This window comes from Pipistrellus hanaki (assembly GCF_964339955.1).
Source record: "Pipistrellus hanaki genome assembly, chromosome: X".
Lineage (NCBI taxonomy): Eukaryota > Metazoa > Chordata > Mammalia > Chiroptera > Vespertilionidae > Pipistrellus > Pipistrellus hanaki.
In genome coordinates, this window is record NC_140524.1 from 44,767,278 (window position 1) to 44,785,719 (window position 18,442).

At 41.6% G+C, this 18,442-nt stretch overlaps 1 protein-coding gene across 9 annotated transcripts in view; it reads right to left on the reverse strand.

Moving 5' to 3' along the window:
- TMEM164 (transmembrane protein 164) overlaps window positions 1-18,442 on the reverse strand; it is a 240,633-nt gene that overhangs the window by 40,836 nt on the left and 181,355 nt on the right. For 8 of the 9 annotated variants that reach the window (XM_084870516.1, XM_084870512.1, XM_084870509.1 and 5 more), the window contains one exon: window positions 5,945-6,023. The exons of the other annotated variant lie outside the window; for it this stretch is intronic. In XM_084870516.1, coding sequence (XP_084726642.1) covers window positions 5,945-6,023 — 79 coding nt within the window. The remainder of the gene's footprint in view (window positions 1-5,944; window positions 6,024-18,442) is intronic. 9 annotated transcript variants of the gene reach the window in all.

Sequence of the window (18,442 nt, forward strand, 5' to 3'; positions counted from 1 at the left end):
GAGATCCCTCACCCCTCCTACCATATGAGAACACAGTCAGAAGGTGCTGGCTATGAACCAGGAAGAGGGTTCTCACCAGAAGGTAACCGTGCTGGCATCTTGACTTGAACTTCTAAGATTCCAGAACTATGAGAAATAAACTTATGTTTTTTATAAGCTACTCAGGTGGTAGTATGTTGTTATAGCAGCCTGAACAGACTAAGACAAATGTGTTAAATTAATGGATGAATCAGATACAGGGGTAGAGATGATTACCAGGTTTAGCTGGGATGACTGAGTGGTACCATCTCTCAAAACAACCACAGGAAGAACAGCAGGGCCGGTGAGGAAGATAATGAGTGCAACATGGACAGGTTGAGTTTGAGGTGTGCTTGTGATACTCAGGTGGAAAAGTTGGGTAACAACATGAAATTGAATCTCCAGCGCTAGCAGGTTTGGCTCAGTGGATAGAGCATTGGCCTGCAGACTCAAGGGCCCCAGATTGCATTCTGGTCAAGGGCATGTACCTTGGTTGTGTGCACATCCCCAGTGAGGGTGTGCAGGAAGCAGCTAATCAATGTTTCTTTCTCATTGATGTTTCTAACTCTTTATCCCTCTCCCTTCCTCTCTGCAATAAAATATATTAAAAAATAAATCTTCATCCTGCCTATGAGAAGCTTAATCTTAAAATAGGCACATTATATATAAATATAAGTAGCAAATTTCTTTAAAAAGAAAGAGAGAGAGAGAGAGAGAGAGAGAGAGAGAGAGAGAGAGAGAGAGAGAGAGAAAGAAAGAAAGAAAGAAAGAAAGAAAGAAAGAAAGAAAGAAAGAAAGAAAGAAAGAAAGAAAGAAAGAAAGAAAGAAACTGAACCTCCTAAGTCTGGGCTGTAGATAGGAATGTGATGGTCATCACTGTACAGGCTGCTGGTTAAATTGTGCAAGCACATGAGACCATGCCAGGAATAGCAAGAGAAAGGTGAGCCCAGAACAGAGCTCTTGGGAAATCAACATCTCAGAAAATAGAGAAAAAATAACTGAAGAAGACAGGAAGACATGGTCAGTGAGGTAGGTAAGCCAAGAGAGGGAGATATTTTGAAAGCCCTGAGAGAAGAGTCTTATCCATATAACACTTGTATTGTTATTATGTATAAAATATAGATCCATAAATCTATTTTCCCCCTAAAATATATTTGTTTATAAGAGAAACTTTATATTATCCTATCCATGAAATCCTGTATTCACTGGACTTGGTTTCTGTTGTTATATATGTTAAATACATTTAACTATTTTTTTAAGTTTATTTCTGTACCACCTGAAATCACCTCAAGAGGCTTTGAGAGCAAAATTATAATAGAAACCATGGCATTTTAGTGGCCCAAATATAATTTACTTGAGAGATTTTCTCTAGTAGGAAACACTAGGCATTGGAATTGGGCACTGGTCCCAGTGGAAGGAGCAAAGGAGTGAACATTTTCAGGAGCTGGTGAAAGGAAAGTTCCAGTAATTGGACATAGTGGTATAAGCTGGCTGGGAAAAAGAGGAGGCTGACAGGAGTAGAGATTCGGGTCAAAGAAAGGAATATAGAGGCTTAAAATAGCAGACAGAGGAGTTTTAGAGGAAGGAGAAGGCAAGGCCCAGATGGCTGAAGAGAAGGAAATATAGAAGTCACTCAATTAAGAAATCAAAACCTTGAGAAGATGGGGGTGGAATAAGCAGTCCTCACTGTAAATCTCTCAGGATGCTGACTAGCATTGTAATGGAAAATTTGAGAGCCCATGAACCAAAGACAAGTGACCAAGAGATTAGGTTGTGGTGATGATGAAAAAAGGTCAAGAGAATGGAAAAGTAGAAGCATTTTCACATAAGCAGAGATGAAATAATGAAAGAGACAGTAGGGAGCAGGCCAAACAGAAAGAGAAGTCTCCAGTAGAGGGAGCTTCAGGCAAGAGATAGGACTTTGTTCTGTGAAGAACTGGTGTTGGAGCTGAAAAGTTTATACAAATATATATATATTTTTTTTATTTATTTTTTTTTTTACAGAGAGTCAAAGGCAAAGAGTTGGGAGATCAAGAAACAGAAATCAAGAGCCAGGCTGGAGGAAGAAAAGAGCAGTATGGACAAAGATGGTGGTGCAGAAGGACTGAAGAAACAAGGAAGAATGGGGTTCCTGATAAGCACCACTCAGCCACCTCCAAACCACAGGAAGAAGCAGGAATGTGCCTTTGAGGAAAACAGAGTTCCTGGAAACAAGAGGTATATATCTATAGGAGGGCCATCTTGCCTTGTATAAAACCCCCCAAGCCAGTTATTTCTAGAAAATTACAAGAAACTTCTAGAGAAAAGAAGCCCAAAAACCTCAACTTTTTGTTTGTTTGTTTATAAGGAATAATCTTCCCATTGCTCACAGCAGATCTACTTTGCCTCTGCAAGCCCTAAAAACAAGGCTCTGCTGGAGGTCAAACCAGCCCAAGGAAATCCATGTTATTCTCTAAATGCCATGATTTCCTCCAGGTGAACAGCAGAGGGCAGCAAATAGCCATAAAGGAAGCTGAGCCCAAGCAGGAACCCAGAAATAGTGAAGGGAAAGTGAACCAGGCTTCAGCAATCATACCATGCTCCCATAGTACCCTCTGTCATACTTATAATGTTGTATTACAATTATTTCTCTTCTCCTATAGATGAGAAGGGGAGACTCCCAGCATGATGTGGTTAAGAGACAGACATCTATCTTTTAGGAAAACATTATGTGGAAAAAAGTAGTGGTTTGGGAGGGAATCTAGGCTGTCTCTGAATCTGGGCTGTGGGCAAGTTACCTAATATTTCTGAGTCTTGATTTTCTTCTATGTAGAAGGAAGATTTTTTTTCACCAGGTTAGTTGTGATGAGAAAATAGATAAAACATGCCTAGCACAGTATGTTACACATAGTAAACAATCAATAAAAAGAAACCATTGATATTTACTGTAGTTATTATTGCTGTTATCATTATTATAGCCTCTTCTCAGGGTCAGACACTAGAGGAGAAGGGGAGAAAATCACAAACATTAGGAAATAAATTGGAATTAAGACTTGGGATCCCTACTTCCTCAGCTCAATCCCCCTAAATGGTGCAATAATAGAAGCAAGAGAAGGCACAGTGGGCCCAGGACTGTGCTTCCAGGGGTTAGAGCATTGGCCCACATATCAAAGGATCTCAGTCTCTCTCTTTCTTTCTCTCTCCCCTTCCTTCCTTTCTTCTTCTCCCTCTAAAATTCAATGGGAAAAATATCCTTGGGTAAAGATTAACAACAACAAAAAAGAAAGCCACAGTTGAATCACCCACTTCTAAAAGATGCAGCTTCCCAGATTTTGGTTTATTTGTTGGGTCAGTGGGGAGTATGGGGAATGGCTTGTTGGCATTTTTCACGTCAGACCAGTCTAGCTCAGGTACCTGACAGATTTTTTACAGGCACATCAGAGCACAAACCGGTTAACTAAACAGCCACGTGCACCCCTCAGAACTTACATTGCAAACCTCAGAAACTAGCAACAAGTGGTGGGGGTCTGGAGCCCAGGGACAGCTACCTGCCTGGTGCCCTTCATAATGTTTCTATCCCTGAGATTTAAGTATTATTAGGAAGCTATTTCCTGTGCCACAGGGGACAGACAAGAGAAATAGCACAGGCTTCCTTGTTATTGGAACTTCAGATTTCCCTTAAAAATTAGAAGGGGAAAATACTGTGTTTAAAGCAAACTGAAAGTTAACATCTGTGGAGAAAAAAAAAAGTCAAGATCTCTTTGACAGTGTGAGACCCCAAGTGGCTGTTTAGGGTAAAAACAGTCTTCAAGAATCTATCCTCCATATATAAAAGACTAGTATGCTAAAGGTCCCTCCACCCATCTAACCAGTCACTATAACGTGCACTGACCACTAGGGGACAGACACTCAATGCAGGAGCTGTCATGACGTGCACTGGCCATTTACAGAGAAACAGCACCGTGGAACCAGTGCTGACAAAGCAACACTCGGCTTCCCCCAAGTGGGACATAGGCCCCATCACCACCTGGGAGCCAAAGCCCATCAAATTGCAGCCAACGCTGCCGAGACCCCATGGCCAGCCCAGAAACGGTCTCTGTGAGAGCTGGGTAATGACATCATGTAGCAATGCCTGGTTTCCTCTCCCTAGCAACTAGTCTTACAGTTTCTTTAGCCCAGGAACATGACTTGCTTTATAGCCAGATGCAAATATGAAAATATTTTACATGTTAAACAAATGTCTGTGAAGTGTGTTCCCATGCCTCATCTCATTTGATCCTCACAGAAGTCCTGGAGTAGTTATATAGGAGACTTGGTGGAATCCTATTTTCTTTTAATTAGCTGGAAAACAGAGATTTAGAAAGCTTAGAAACTTGACCCGACTGAAAAGAAGAAATGGTGGACCTTGAAAATGACTTCAAGTTTTCTCACTGCACAGAATATAGTCAAACACTGTTGCAGTTAAATATTTTACCCTTTGTTCTCCCTGCAATAATAATCTGCTCTGTGTTGATATTTACTGCTGTGTTGCTGACAATTACCTGAAAGAGAAGTTGGGATGCTTCATTGAGCTGGAAAAAGTTTAGCTAAATCAGAAAGCAGGTCTAATTAAGCAAGTTTACTCTCTCTATATAAAAGGCTAAGTTGAATCGCTCATGCACAATATATATAAAGCTCTCACTGGAGCCAATCACACACGTGTGTTTTGATCTGTCACTGTCAATCGTGAATTTGGTTGACACTTCTATTATAGAGAAAGGGCAAATAACGATATTAAAATATTTTTTCTAATTAATTTCCTTTCAATGAGCACTAATCCGTGCACAGGGCCACTAGTATTTAAATAACTCTTAAGAATCACAACTGATAGAAACCAGAGACAGGGGGTAAATCTCTGGACTGGTAGTAGCTGACATATATAGTAATAATGGGCATCCTCCAACATGTCCCTAGATTGCTGGTCATGGGGCTATCTCATACCAGAAGTTCTTAAGTTAGAAGATTTCTGAGTTAGAGGAAGCACACTTCCAAACCATCTTCCATTGGGCTCAAGGGACCATGTGGGCTTCTGTCATATTTAATGCAATATAAAAGAAACCCTTGCTGCCTGGAGTAAGGTAGGGAGGGTTGATCTCTGAGAAAACTCCCAAAAATCCAGATAAAGAGGCTGGTGGCGAAGAGTAGAAGAAGGTGTATTCCAGGTATAGGCATTATAGGATGGTAAGAACACAGAAGGAGCTGCTCTAATACTTAACCTAAAAGGGATAAGAACTACCCTTCCTTTTTTTCTACTATACAATAGAGTGAAGGGATAATTTAAAGGACATCCCATGGTCACAAATAAGTTTCCATTCTGGGCCACCTCTCCCAACAGGTTGGTGGTCTCACTTCATGACCAAATGAAGGTTTTCAATAATTTATTTTACATGAAGGTCACTGCTTTCACCTGTCTCTTCCCTCAAGCCCATAACCCCACAGTCCCTGAAATTCTCCTCTCCTTCAGTATTTCTTTGGTTCTGAGAAGATGCATATAATGAGCAAGAGCACAAGATTTGTCTCCTAAGAGAACTGAGTGCTTCCTTCTCTCCTTCTACCCTGTACTGCACACCAAAACAAGGGGAAGGCACAAGCACAAGCAAATTACAGAGTATGGGAAGTTTCATTCAAACCCAAACAACCACAGACAAAGAACCCAAGGCCTAGGCCCTGGCACAGGCAGTCAGCAGCACCAAGCTCATCCACAAAAGATGGTTCTAAAAAGCCCCCAGACTCTCTGCAGGCCCCATCCATGCCCATTTCCTACTGCCTGGCATAAAGCATGCTTCATAAATCCAGCCAGGCAGGATTTAAGATCCTGGTAGGCATCCAAGAGTTTATGACTCCTCAAAGCAGAAGGGAACATCTAGGTGTTGGGGTGGCACACGGGTGTGGTTTTTGCTAGCCTTACCTCCTTTCCAAAGCAGGTAGATGGGCACCACGTAGAGCATAACATGCTGAATGTAATATACCTCCAATTCAAATGGGAGCTGTAAGGACAGAGGGAGAGGTGTTTCAGTGCAAAAAGCACACATTTCCATAGATTCTGAACTTGAACACTCTTGCTCTTTATAAGCCACATTTTAACAACCCCATGTATTTCACCAGTTCACCTCCCTTCACAATCAGGCCAAAAAAAACAAAAAACAAAAACAACAACCACAACAACAAAAAAACCACCAAAACAAAACAAAACAAAACAAAAAAAACCTGAAATAAATATACCTATGACCTAGGCTGGCATCTTCCATTGTGTATTTTGCAGAGATGGTACTTGAAAAATGTTTACCTAAGAAAGTTGGTTACCCCATAACTTCTGTCTGTAAAAATCAGTGGGGATTGTGGCTGAGTGAGATGGAGGGCTCTGGAGTCACAGGAAGTTCTTGAAGGGACCAAACACAGACTTACTTGGACTCTCTCCATTTGAGCCCCAGTACTGGGGCAGCAGCATGAAAAGAATCAGGGACATATGGGAAGGAAATGAATTGTCTGGCATCAGGGAGAGAGATGGTGGATGGGCAGCTTTCTTTTAGACAGAAGTGCTGGCAGGGGCCATTGTTATTTTTCTGAGACTCACCCCCATAGAGCTGAAAGGTAGGTGCCATATCTGAGTATCCATCAATCTGGCATACATTGTTTGCCCCATCTTGGTGATTCTCTGAGGTTCTGCTACCCCCAACTTTTGAGCCCACGTGAGTTGTTTCCGGTGGTTTTTCAATATGAATAGCCTGTCTTGCCTCATACTTCAGATTTTCCTAAAATCTCTCTAACAAGATGCATCTAACCTCTGCATACTCTATACCGCTTGCCAAGTGAACCCAGGCCTAGCACTAGTGGAAGTATGGCATTTGTTCATAGCTTGGTCTCTCCTTAGCACTTCAAGTCAAGCACAAGTAGCAACAATCTGCAGCTAACTCTGTAGCTCACTCTGTAGCTTGTACCACGTGGCTCCAAGCTGTACACAGGCAGTGGCTGACCTTGCACCTCCCAAAAGTTCCCAGAGCAAGTGAACCCAATGGACAGATTCACACCAAACTGGATTAAAACCCCACCATGTACAAGAGTGACACACTCAAGGGTCGAACTCAGTGAGCACCAGAAACCCAGTGAAGCAAGTCCTGTTAGGGTTGAATCCTGCATAGCAGCTCCTCTGATATAGTCATGGCTGGTCAGCATGTGGCTCAATCCTTCCCAGTGATGTGCCAATGGAAATCAAGGCTCAACTACAACAAAACTGTGCATACAACTCACACAGGGGCATACCTGGAGTGCCCAACTCAAGTGAATGGGGAAGCTGTGCCACTGGGGCCTACTACACAAGGCCACTCTACCAATTCCAGGAAACATGGAAGCACTACATAATACATAGAAACTAAAACTGGAAAGCAGCCAAAATATAGAGAAACATAAACAGGTCCCAAATGAAAGAACATGAGAAATCTCCAGAAAAAGAACTAAGGCAAACCCTAACTGGTTTGGCTCAGTGGATAGAGTGTCAGTCTGCAGACTAAAGGGTCCCAGGTTTGATTCCGGCCAAGGGTATGTACTTGGTTGCTGGCACATTCCCAGGAGGGGGTGTGCAGGAGGCAGCTGATTAATGTTCCTCTCTCATCGATGTTTCTAACTCTCTATCCCTCTCCCTCCCTCTCAGTAAAAATCAATAAAATATATTAAAAAACAAAAGAACTAAGGCAAGCTAATGACCAGATATAGAGTTCAAAACAATGCTTATAAGGATGCTCAAGAAACTTAGTGAGAAAGCATGAAAAAGGAAATAGAAGCCACAAAAAAGAACCAGTCATAAATCAAGGCTATAGTAACTATAATGAAGAATACATTATAGAGAATAAGCAGTAGAGTAGATAAAACAGAGGATAAAGTGAGTGTTTTGGAAGATTTAAAAAAACCCATAAAATATACAATCAGAACAGAAAAAGAAAGCATGTTTTTAAAAAATGAGGATAGTGTAAGGAGCTTCTGGGACAACATCAAACATACCAACGTTCACAACATAGGGGTGCTGAAAGGATAAGAGAGAGAGAGCAAGGAATTGAAAGCCTATTTGAAATAAATTATGACAGAAAACTTCCCTAACTTAGTGAAGAAAATAGACTTTCAAGTCTAGGAAGCACAGAAAATCCCAAACAAGATGAATCTAAAGAGGCCCACATCAAGATACATCATAATTAAAATGCAAAATATTAAAGACAAATGATCTTAAAAGCATAAAGAGAAAAACAGTTAGTTACTGACAAAGGAACACCCATAAGACTGTCAACTGATTTCTCAGCAGAAACTTGGCGGGCCAGAAGGGATTGGCAAGAAATATTCAAAGTAGTAAAAAGCAAGGACCTACAACCAAGATTACTCTACCCAATGAAGCTATCATTTAGAATCGAGGACAGATAAAGAGTTTCCCAGACAAGAAAAAGCTAAAGGAGTTCGTCACCATCAAACCATTATTACAAGAAATGTTAAAGGGCCTTCTTTAAGAATAAGAGGGGGGGAAATGTAAAAAATATTAATAAAATGGCAATAAATACATATCTATCAACAACTGAATCCAAAAAACAAAATAAATAAGCAGAACAGAAACAGACTCATAGATACAGAGAACATTTTGATAGCTGCCACATGGGAGAAGGGTTATGGGATGATTGAAAATCTTGAAGGAATTAAGAAGTATAAATTGGGAGAAAAAAAACAAGATGGTGGCATAGGTAAACACCTAAATTGCTGCCTCGCACAACAATTTCAAAACTACAACTAAAAGACAAAATGTCTATCACCCAGAACAACTGGAAAGTTGGCTGAGTGGAAGTTCTACAACTAGAAGGAAAGAGAAAAGAGCATTGAGACATGCACAAGGGCTGAAAAGCAGAGGTACAGAGGTACTCGAATCGGGCTGGCAACAGGCAACTGGGAGCACCGCTTTTTTCAACCCGAAGGGAGACAAGCTACTGATTACTCTGAACTCCAGTTTCTAGGGAGACGCTGGGGACCCAAATTCCTATGGGGAGAAGCTGGACTGTCTACCATGGGTCAGAAAGTGAGGGCAGCTTACTTGCAGAGGTGCACGCAGCAATCATTGTATACTGCACTGGGGTACGGGACACGGGCTCTTGGACACAGAGATGCAGAGATGACTGACTGGCAGCCATTGCTGTTTGCCACACCTTAGCCTAGTGACTCCCTGAGACCCTGCCCCTCACAATCTACGAACCCACCAAAACTCCACGCAGTGGTTTTCGCATATAAATGGCCTTCCATATAGCAGTTTAACCTAAAAAACTGAAGCTCTGCTCAGACAGCTCCAAAACCTACAAACCCCAAACAGAGAGGAGAAAACTGTAGTTCTCACTGTAGCTCCTGCTGGATGGCCTCAGACATTAGCTGACCTGCACCCCATTGGAGATCCAGAAGCTAGTGTATCTAGTGGTCAGTGTGAGATGACACAAGATTTCAACTACTCACATCTTTAAGTGACACATTCAAGATGCAGACTTAGTGAGCACCAAAGCCCCAGCTAAAACAAGTTCTACCCCATAAGTGTGTCTTCAGCATAGCAGTTCTTCCATTATAGAAACAGCAGGTCCTCACAGCCAATTGGCCTGGAGGTCAATTCCTCCCAGTGACACCAACAACAATTAAGACTTAATTAAAACAAGACTGTACACACAGTCCACAAAAGGGTGCACTAAGAGTATCCACCTCATGCCGAAACCGGTTTGGCTCAGTGATAGAGCATCTGTCTGAGGACTGAAAGGTCCCAGGTTCGATTCCAGTCAAGGGCATGTACATTGGTTGCAGGCACTTCCCCGGTAGGGGGTGTGCAAGAGGCAGCTGGTTGATGTTTCTCTCTCATTGACGTTTCTAGCTCTCTATCCCTCTCTCCTCCTCTCTGTAAAAAATCAATAAAATATATTTAAAAAAAAAAAAAAAAGAGTATCCACCTCAGATAACAGGGAGGCTGACCCACTGGCCCATATAAAACACCTAACGCACAAAGCCACCCTACCAACTCAATGAAGCAGCAAAAATGTGGAGATAAAGAAACAGATCACAAACGAAAAGAAATGGAAGAAAACAAATGACTGAAAATAGAGTTCAAAACCTCAGTTATAAGGTTTTTCAAGGATTTCCTAGAAAAGGCCAATAAATTCAACAAGACCCTCAAGGATATGAAAAATTTCAACTAGAAATTAAACATACACTGACTGAAATAAAAAATATTATACAGAGACCCAGCAGCAGACTAGAGGAAAGCAATAATCAAGTCAAAGATTTGAAATACAAAGAAGCAAAAAACACTCAACCAGAAAAGCAAAAAGCAAAAGGAATCCAAAAAGTTGAAGATAGTGTAAGAAACCTCTGGGCCAACTTCAAGCATACCAACATGAGAATTATGGGGGTGCCAGAAGAAGAGAGAGAGCAAGGTATTTAAAACCTATTTGAAGAAAATAATGACTGAAAACTTCCCCCACCTGGTGAAAGAAATGGATTTACAAATCCAGGAAGTGCAGAGACGCCGTCCCTTCCCCCCCCCCCCCAAAAAAAAAAGGAATCTAAAGAGGATCACACTAAGACACATCATAATTAAAATGTCAAGGGCAAAAGACAAAGAGAGAATTTTAAAAGCTCCAAGACAAAAACAGTTAATTACCTACAAGGGAGCACCCATAGGACTGTCAGCTAATTTCTCAACTGAAACTATGCAGGCCAGATGCGAGTGGCAAGAAATATTGAAAGTGATGAATAGCAAAAACTTACAACCAAGATTACTCTATCAAACAAAGTTATTCAGAATGGAAGGTCAGATAAAGAATTTCACAGATATGAAAAAGCTAAAGGAGTTTACCACAACCAAGCCAGTATTATATGAAATGCTGAAAGGTATTATTTAAGAAGAGGAAGAAGAAAAAAAAAGTAAATATATAAATTGTGAACAACAAATACATATTTATCAACAAGTTAATCTAAAAATCAAGTGAATTAAAAATCTGAGGAACCGAATAAACTGGTGAATACAATAGAATCAGGGGCATAGAAAGGGAGTGGACTGATAATTGTCAGGAGTAAAGGGGTGGTGGGGTGGGAAGAGACTGGACAAAAATCGTACACCTATGGATGAGGACAGTGGGGGGTAGGTAAGAGCAGGGGGTGGGGTGGGAACCGGGTAGAGGGGAGCTATTGAGGGGGAGGAGGAGAAACATTATAATAATCTGAACAATAAAGATTTATTAAATTTAAAAAAAAAGAAGTATAAATTGGCTGTTACAGAATAGTTGTGGGGATGTAATGTTCAATATAGGGAATATAGTCAATAATATTCTAATAACTATGTATAGGTACAAGATTTATTGGGATGATCACTTAGTAAATTATGTAATGTCTAATCACTGGGTTGAACACCTGAAACTAATATAATAATGTATGTCAAATGTAATTAAAAATAAAAAAGATAACAAAAGTTGATTAAATGGGTAAGAAATACTACATACAATATATTCTTTTGAAGATTCATCATGTATATTAGTGGTATATGAAGGACCTAGGTGGTCTCTACAATTACAATTGTTTATAGAGTGTTTCCCAAACTTAGCTAGCCAGTGATTTTTTTTTACAAATAACACTTAGTATTCTGAAGAATACACTGGAAGGAAAACAATGTTATTTCACTTCCTATTACTGGTAAGTAGTTGCTGAACTATTTAAAAGCTTTTTTATCAGTTGATATGGAGAACATATGGAATAGAATTTATTATTCCTGATTTCCAAATGAAAAAAAAATGATTGCTAGATCCAATGTGGTCTAGATCCAAGAAGAACAAGTTTCCCACTGGATATTTGGGGTCAGTCTAGAGTTAGTCCTACTTTTGGGTGAAGACCAAGCAATTGGGCCAATATTTTTGTCATACACTGCCAAAACAGTCTCCAATCTCCCTCCATCCAACACGGCCACTCATTCAATCCTGTTTCCCATCTCTCTCTCCAAATGGAAGTTCTGGATTACCAAGGCAGAGCACAGTTTCAAATTCTCATGGGCACCATGCTGTATACTCTGGCAGTGAGTGGAGAACGAAAATGGCTGAGTGACTAACTCAATTCTAGCAGCTGGCAAGAGGCCAAGCCTCCAGGCTTACACAGCCCACAGTGTGTGCGTGTGCGCGTGTGTGCGCACGCGCGCGAGTGCGTGCGCACACATACGCACACGCACACACACACACACCAAGGGGAAGCCCAGAGAAATAAGGACACCCAGGGGAAGGTCAGCTGCCTCCTTGTTCCCTACAGAACAGGCACAGAAGCAAGGCTCTGTACTAATGAGAGGAGGCATTTATGGGCTCTCCAGGCTGGGGAGCCCACGCCTGCCTTGTGCCAAGAGCTGAAACCAAAAGATGGCACGTAGCAGATGGCAGAGCTTCCAGAGTGGGATTTGGGACAACTGTGGACCCTGGACAGACACTGGCTCTGGTTCTTGAAAATATAAACCCACACAGAGGGAAAATTTCCCATGGATCCAGCTGATGCTCAACTATTATTTTATGTTCATAGAGGGAAATGTAAAATCCCACAAAAAGAGATGAGGTCTCAAGCAACTCTGCAGACCATACCTGAATAGCTGGGAAGAAGTCATGGGGTTTGACAATGGGCATCACAAGCAAGAGGTAGTTAAGCTTCCTTCTAGTAATGTGGTCATGGATCACCCTGCTAATTTAAATTTCAGTACTGTTTCATGCTTTTTCTAATGTTTTCACATCCACCATTGACTCAATCCTCTCAAAAACCCCATGAACTTGGGGGATAAAGTATCATTATCTGCATTTGACATATGAGGAAACTGATATGCAAAAGGGTTAACTGACTTGATGGTGGTCACCCAGAAAATAGGCAGGGAGGAAAGGACCCTGGAAGGTTCAATGCTCTATCTGTCACCCGAATTTTCAGGTAGTTAAAGGACTTGACCTCTTCCTGAAAATGGCTTGGGAACCCAGGCTACTCTCCCACAGCAGTGAGCAGAGAGCCAGGTCAAGGGCTGGCAGCCCCTGGTCCCAGCCAGGTCATCAAACAGTATCTCTAATGGCCTCTCAGACTCTATTTGCCCCACTGGACTCACAGTGCCCACTTACTTCTATGTCCGTGACAGCCTTACTAAGAAGCAAACTGTCTACCTGCATGTCCAGTTTAGCACCATGGCTGCAAGCAAGGACTTTGGAGTCTTGTCAAATCTGTGTTCTACAATTTGATTCTGCCACCGAAGAGCCCTGTGGTCTCAGGCAAGTCACTTAACCTCTCCACCCCAGTGAAATGAAAATAACTGCTGTTAAAAGACTGTTGTGCACTGGCCGATGTTACTAACTGGTTAGAGCATCAACTCATGCACCAAAGGGTCGTGTGTTTGATTTCCAGTCAAGGACACATACCTGGGTTGCAGGTTTGATTACTGGCCCCCATGGGTGAGGGGTGCTGGAGACAACTGATTGATGTGTTTCTCTCACATGGATGTTTCCCTCTACCCAACCTCCCTCCGCTTCCTCTCCTTCTCTCCCTCCCTCCCTCTTCCCATTCCACTCTCTAAAAATCAATGGAAAAAATATCCTCAGGTGAGGATTAACAAAAAACAAAAAAACATAATTGTAAGATTTCTAATTTTTTAACATAACAAATATTTATATAGTGCTTATTATGCTCCAGTAATTATCATAAGCAGTTTGCTAACTATTAACCCACCAAATCCTTATAACAACTGTGCAGGTCTTCAAATAACATTGTTTCCTTCAACATTTTGTTAAAAATTTAATGATATGCTGTAGGAACTTAACTCTTGTTTATATAAATTGCCTGTGGTAAAATTAGTTTTGTTATATGTCAGTTTGCTTAAAGTCATAGAACCTACTGATGATGATAAGTGGGGACTTGCTATACTGTTACAATTATCACCATTTTAGAGATGAAGTACATAGAGGTTAAATAATTTACTGGAGAGCACATGACTCATTTGGTAATAGAATCAAGATTCAAACCCAGGCAGTCTGACTCTAGAGTGTGTAGATTTAGTTAGTATATCCCCGTACCCCCTGTGGATCCCTCCATCTAACTCCTACCCCATAAAAAAGGCCTGATACCCAGGAGATGCACAGCAGTGGATAGGAGCTGTTATGATTAACAGGGGTGGTAATGGTAGTATATTAGCAGTAGCAAAATTAGTACCTGTCCTCACTGTCCCTCCACATGGGGACTGGGCCCAGTCTGTCCCTATTCACTTGACTCTCACCTTCACAGCCTATTCTGCCCCACTGTGGCCCCAGCCCCACATCACAGAGTGGCCCAGCTTGGCCTGCTATACAGCTTTCTATTACCAGCCCACTAAGGCTATGCAGACAACTCAGGCAAAAACCTCAGTTGGGGTGTCCAGGAGATTGTCCCCATCAGCAGTGTCCTTCCTCTGAGGGTTGCTTCACCTTCTATTCCAAGAGTTCCCTACCTTGGAAGGCCAAAGAGAGTGTTAAACTGAGTGTAGTTACCACTGACATTTGAGTCCAGGGAGGAGAAAGAGGATACAGGCAAAGAAGGAAGTGTAGGAAAATGGGAAGAGGAAAGGAAAGATATGACAGAGGAGGGGGCGGGGGGATGACATAAGAAAAAAAAAACCCACAAGTGGCAGGAAGAAGGGGGCTGACTAAAAGCAAGAACCTACCACTGGTCATTTAATAAAAATATTTATTAAGTACTTATGTACATGCACTGTGTTAAATACTTTTAGCTGTGTTGTCTCATTTAATTATTACAAGTTGCCTGTAAAGCAGGAACTATGATCATCCCCATTTGACAGATAATGGAACTGAGACAGGGCAGGGATAGTAAGGGATATTTGGCAATGAAGAAGAAAAAAAGGCAATTTTCTTTACTAAACACTGAGTCCAGGCTAAGTCCCAGAAACTTTCTCAGAGAGCCTTCCCACCTTCTTTCCCCCATTCTACAAACACTATCTGCAAAATGTCGTACTTCCCCCAAAAGTAGTTCCACTTGGCTAATTAATTTCTAATCTACAGAACTCACATCTGGAACTCCACTGCAATGTACATATCCTGGTTCCTTTTCAGTGGGAGGATTCCCAAAGCTTTACACCAAGTCTTATATCACTGGAATTGAAACTCAAAAGCAATAAAAAGATTTTAAGCTGCACAAGTCATTAACTTTCTTCTCACATCCAAGTCAACATCAGTTTTAGACTCAGACTGCCAAAAACATTAGGTGCATGGATCCTGTCCAAGACAAGATCCTGACCTCCTTCCTCTAGCCCTACATCCCTGGTTACTTCAGTCACCATACAAAGCCTAAGACGCACTGGTCACTGCCCAACACCTTAACTGTATCTTCTGTAACCCAATAATAAGCATACTCTTCTCTGAGCGACCCCTCACCTCACCTTCTTGTTTTTAACAAAAACCTGTTCTCCCCCAGGGACACTGCTATCCCTACAACATTCTCACGTTGTGGATGATTTTCCTCCCATATCACTTGGTGGGGTCGGGGGAGGAGCGGCTGTATCCTCTTTGTTCCTCACTGCTGCTTCTGAATTGCTGTCTTTTCCAGACCATTCTCTCTGCCTCCTTTCTAACCACTCAATGTGATTCTCAGGACATTAGACTTGATCACCCACTACACTTCTTGTTACAGTCATCTATGAACCCCTCTATGTGTATTCCCCTTCAGTCCTTGAAGACTTTAACTCTGACATCCCTGTCACTCCTTTCTGACACACCTTTATCAAAATTCCTGTATTTCCAATATTTAGCAATACTCTGGTCTCTCGATGCCATAGTCTCCATTTCTCCTGAGATCTCATTTCCATCTTATCTCAGCCCTTTATTCCCATTGCCATTCCTGTGATTACTAATACCCAGGATCCCTACATAAACTTTGTTGTGTATCCCACTCTCCAACCACCACTTCCTATCTATCCAACTCACATTCCAAATCTGACAATCTTTAAATTTTATTGGTAACTATAGTCTGTCCATCCTAAAACGTTTTTACTGCCCCTCACCAACCTCATGTACTTCTATGCTTATCCATCACTCCCAGGACACCCTCTCTCCCTTTTTCCTACTTGCCATGCAAACCATATTTCTGGTTAAATCCAACTCTCTGCTTTCACATACCTATACCTTGCAAGTAATCATGGCTAAAGAAAAATATAAAGTGATGCTTTTAACATGTTAAATTCATGTGCAAATTTTGAGTGGTCCCTTAATTTGACCCCATGATCCAATTGCATTTCTAAGTCCATTCACTCTCCTCTCTCCTAGAACCTTTGCCTATCCTCCTCCTCAGCTGGTGATATGGCTTCCTATTTCATTGGGGAGAGAGGATAGAGGAGAGGAGTAATCGTAAGAGAACATGCACAAGCTCCCACCACGACATTGCCCTCCTCTCTGTACCCATCCCCTACATCTGCCTTTTCTTTTGCTGCTATGTGGAAACCACCCCTGCTGTTAACTAAGGCTAGTCCTCCCATTCGTGCACTAGATCTTATCCTTTGCCGCCAACTCAACATCACACCTGCAATTGTCCCTTTTTCCCCAGTGGATCATTCCCATTAGAAAACAAACCATGTTACTGTATTTTTTCATTTAAAGACAAATATTCTTGAGCCCACATTCCCTTTATCTTTTACCCCATATCTCTACTTCCCTATAGCAAAACTCTAAACAGTAGTCTCTCCTCATTGCCAAAATTTCCTCTTCTATAAGTTATCCTTCCATCTACTCCAATCAAATTATCATGACCACCACTACCTCTAAATTGTTTGTTACCAATGACCTTCAAGTTCCTAATACTAATGAGTAATGAGAATGGAAGTTAGCCCCTATGGCATCTTTGTATGAATTTTAAGCAGCTGCCCAATTTTTATCCTCATGGCAAGGTGTCAATTTCAGATCTCTTCTTACTTGACCCATTAGCAGCATCCGATTCAGTTGATAATTCTCTCATACTTAAAACACGTTCTGCACTGGACATCCAGGTTATCATTCTCTGTTCTTCCTCTACCTCAATGACGCCCATTCTCAATCTCCTTTGCTGAATTTTCCTTATATTTCTCACCTTTAACTATTGGAGGAATAGACCAGAGCCTATTCCTTGGCTCTCTTTTCTATCTACTCTCATTCACTATTAGGGGTGTCGAACTCAATCAGAGAAGGGGCCAAAATCTAAAATCCAGCCTAAATCACAGGCCGAACGGTTTACTGAACAGTCATAAACTGACAATGTCATAAACTGACAGCGGAGTGCAGTGATGACAGCGCGGTGCGGGCCACATTGCAAGGCCTGGCGGGCTGGATTTGGCCCGCGGGCCTTGTGTTTGACACATGTGCACTAGATAATTGTATCCAGCTTCCTAAATGCCATCTATATACTGATGACTCCCAAATGGATATCTCTAGCCTAGAGTCAGGCTACTGATATTGAAATTCTAGCTCCACCATTTAGTTGATATGAACCTGTGGGTAAGTCACTTAATCTTCTTCTATTTCAGTTGGCTCATTTGTAAAATGGGAATGATAATAGTAACCTTCCACATCAAGCTGTGGCAAAATTAGGTGATATGATGCATGGCACAGTGCTGGCATTAATATATATTCAATAAACTTTGGCTGTTATAATCCTCCTCCTCTTTAACATCAATCAGTCACTAACTGGTAAAGTCGGGATTTTAATCCCAGTCATTATGAATTAGTGCCAGGTAAATTTTGGTGAAAAGCAGGTGGTCTTTTCACCTCATTATTCTACCTGAGCAAGAACCTCCAACAAGAGATGGTGGCAGCTGTGCCTGCCCCACAGCTTTAAGACACATATTAGTATACTTATCAGATGACTGCTAGGATAACTTTGCTTGCCAAATCAATCCATTCTTTTGGCCCTTCTCTAGGCAAGTTTATCCCTGGAGACTTCTTCATTTCTCAAAGGAATGTCAGTCAACACTGCTCTCCTCTTCTCACCTACAACAACTCTATTCTTATTCTCATCTAATCAGTAAAAAATAACACTCATTGAGACATGACTAAATGTCAGGTAATATACCTGGCTCTGGGTATACTGCAATAATGAAGACAAAGTCCCTTCCCTACATGAGTCTATAGTAGGGGTGTCGAACTCAATCAGAAAAGGGGCCAAAATCTAAAATCCAGCCTAAATCACAGGCCGAATGGTTTACTGAACAGTCATAAACTGACAATGTCATAAACTGACAGCGGAGTGCAGTGATGACAGCGCGGTGCGGGCCACATTGCAAGGCCTGGCGGGCTGGATTTGGCCCGCGGGCCTTGTGTTTGACACATGTGGTCTATAGTCTAGTTGAGAAGGCTAATAGATAAAGGAATAGGAGAATCCAAGATGGCGGCAT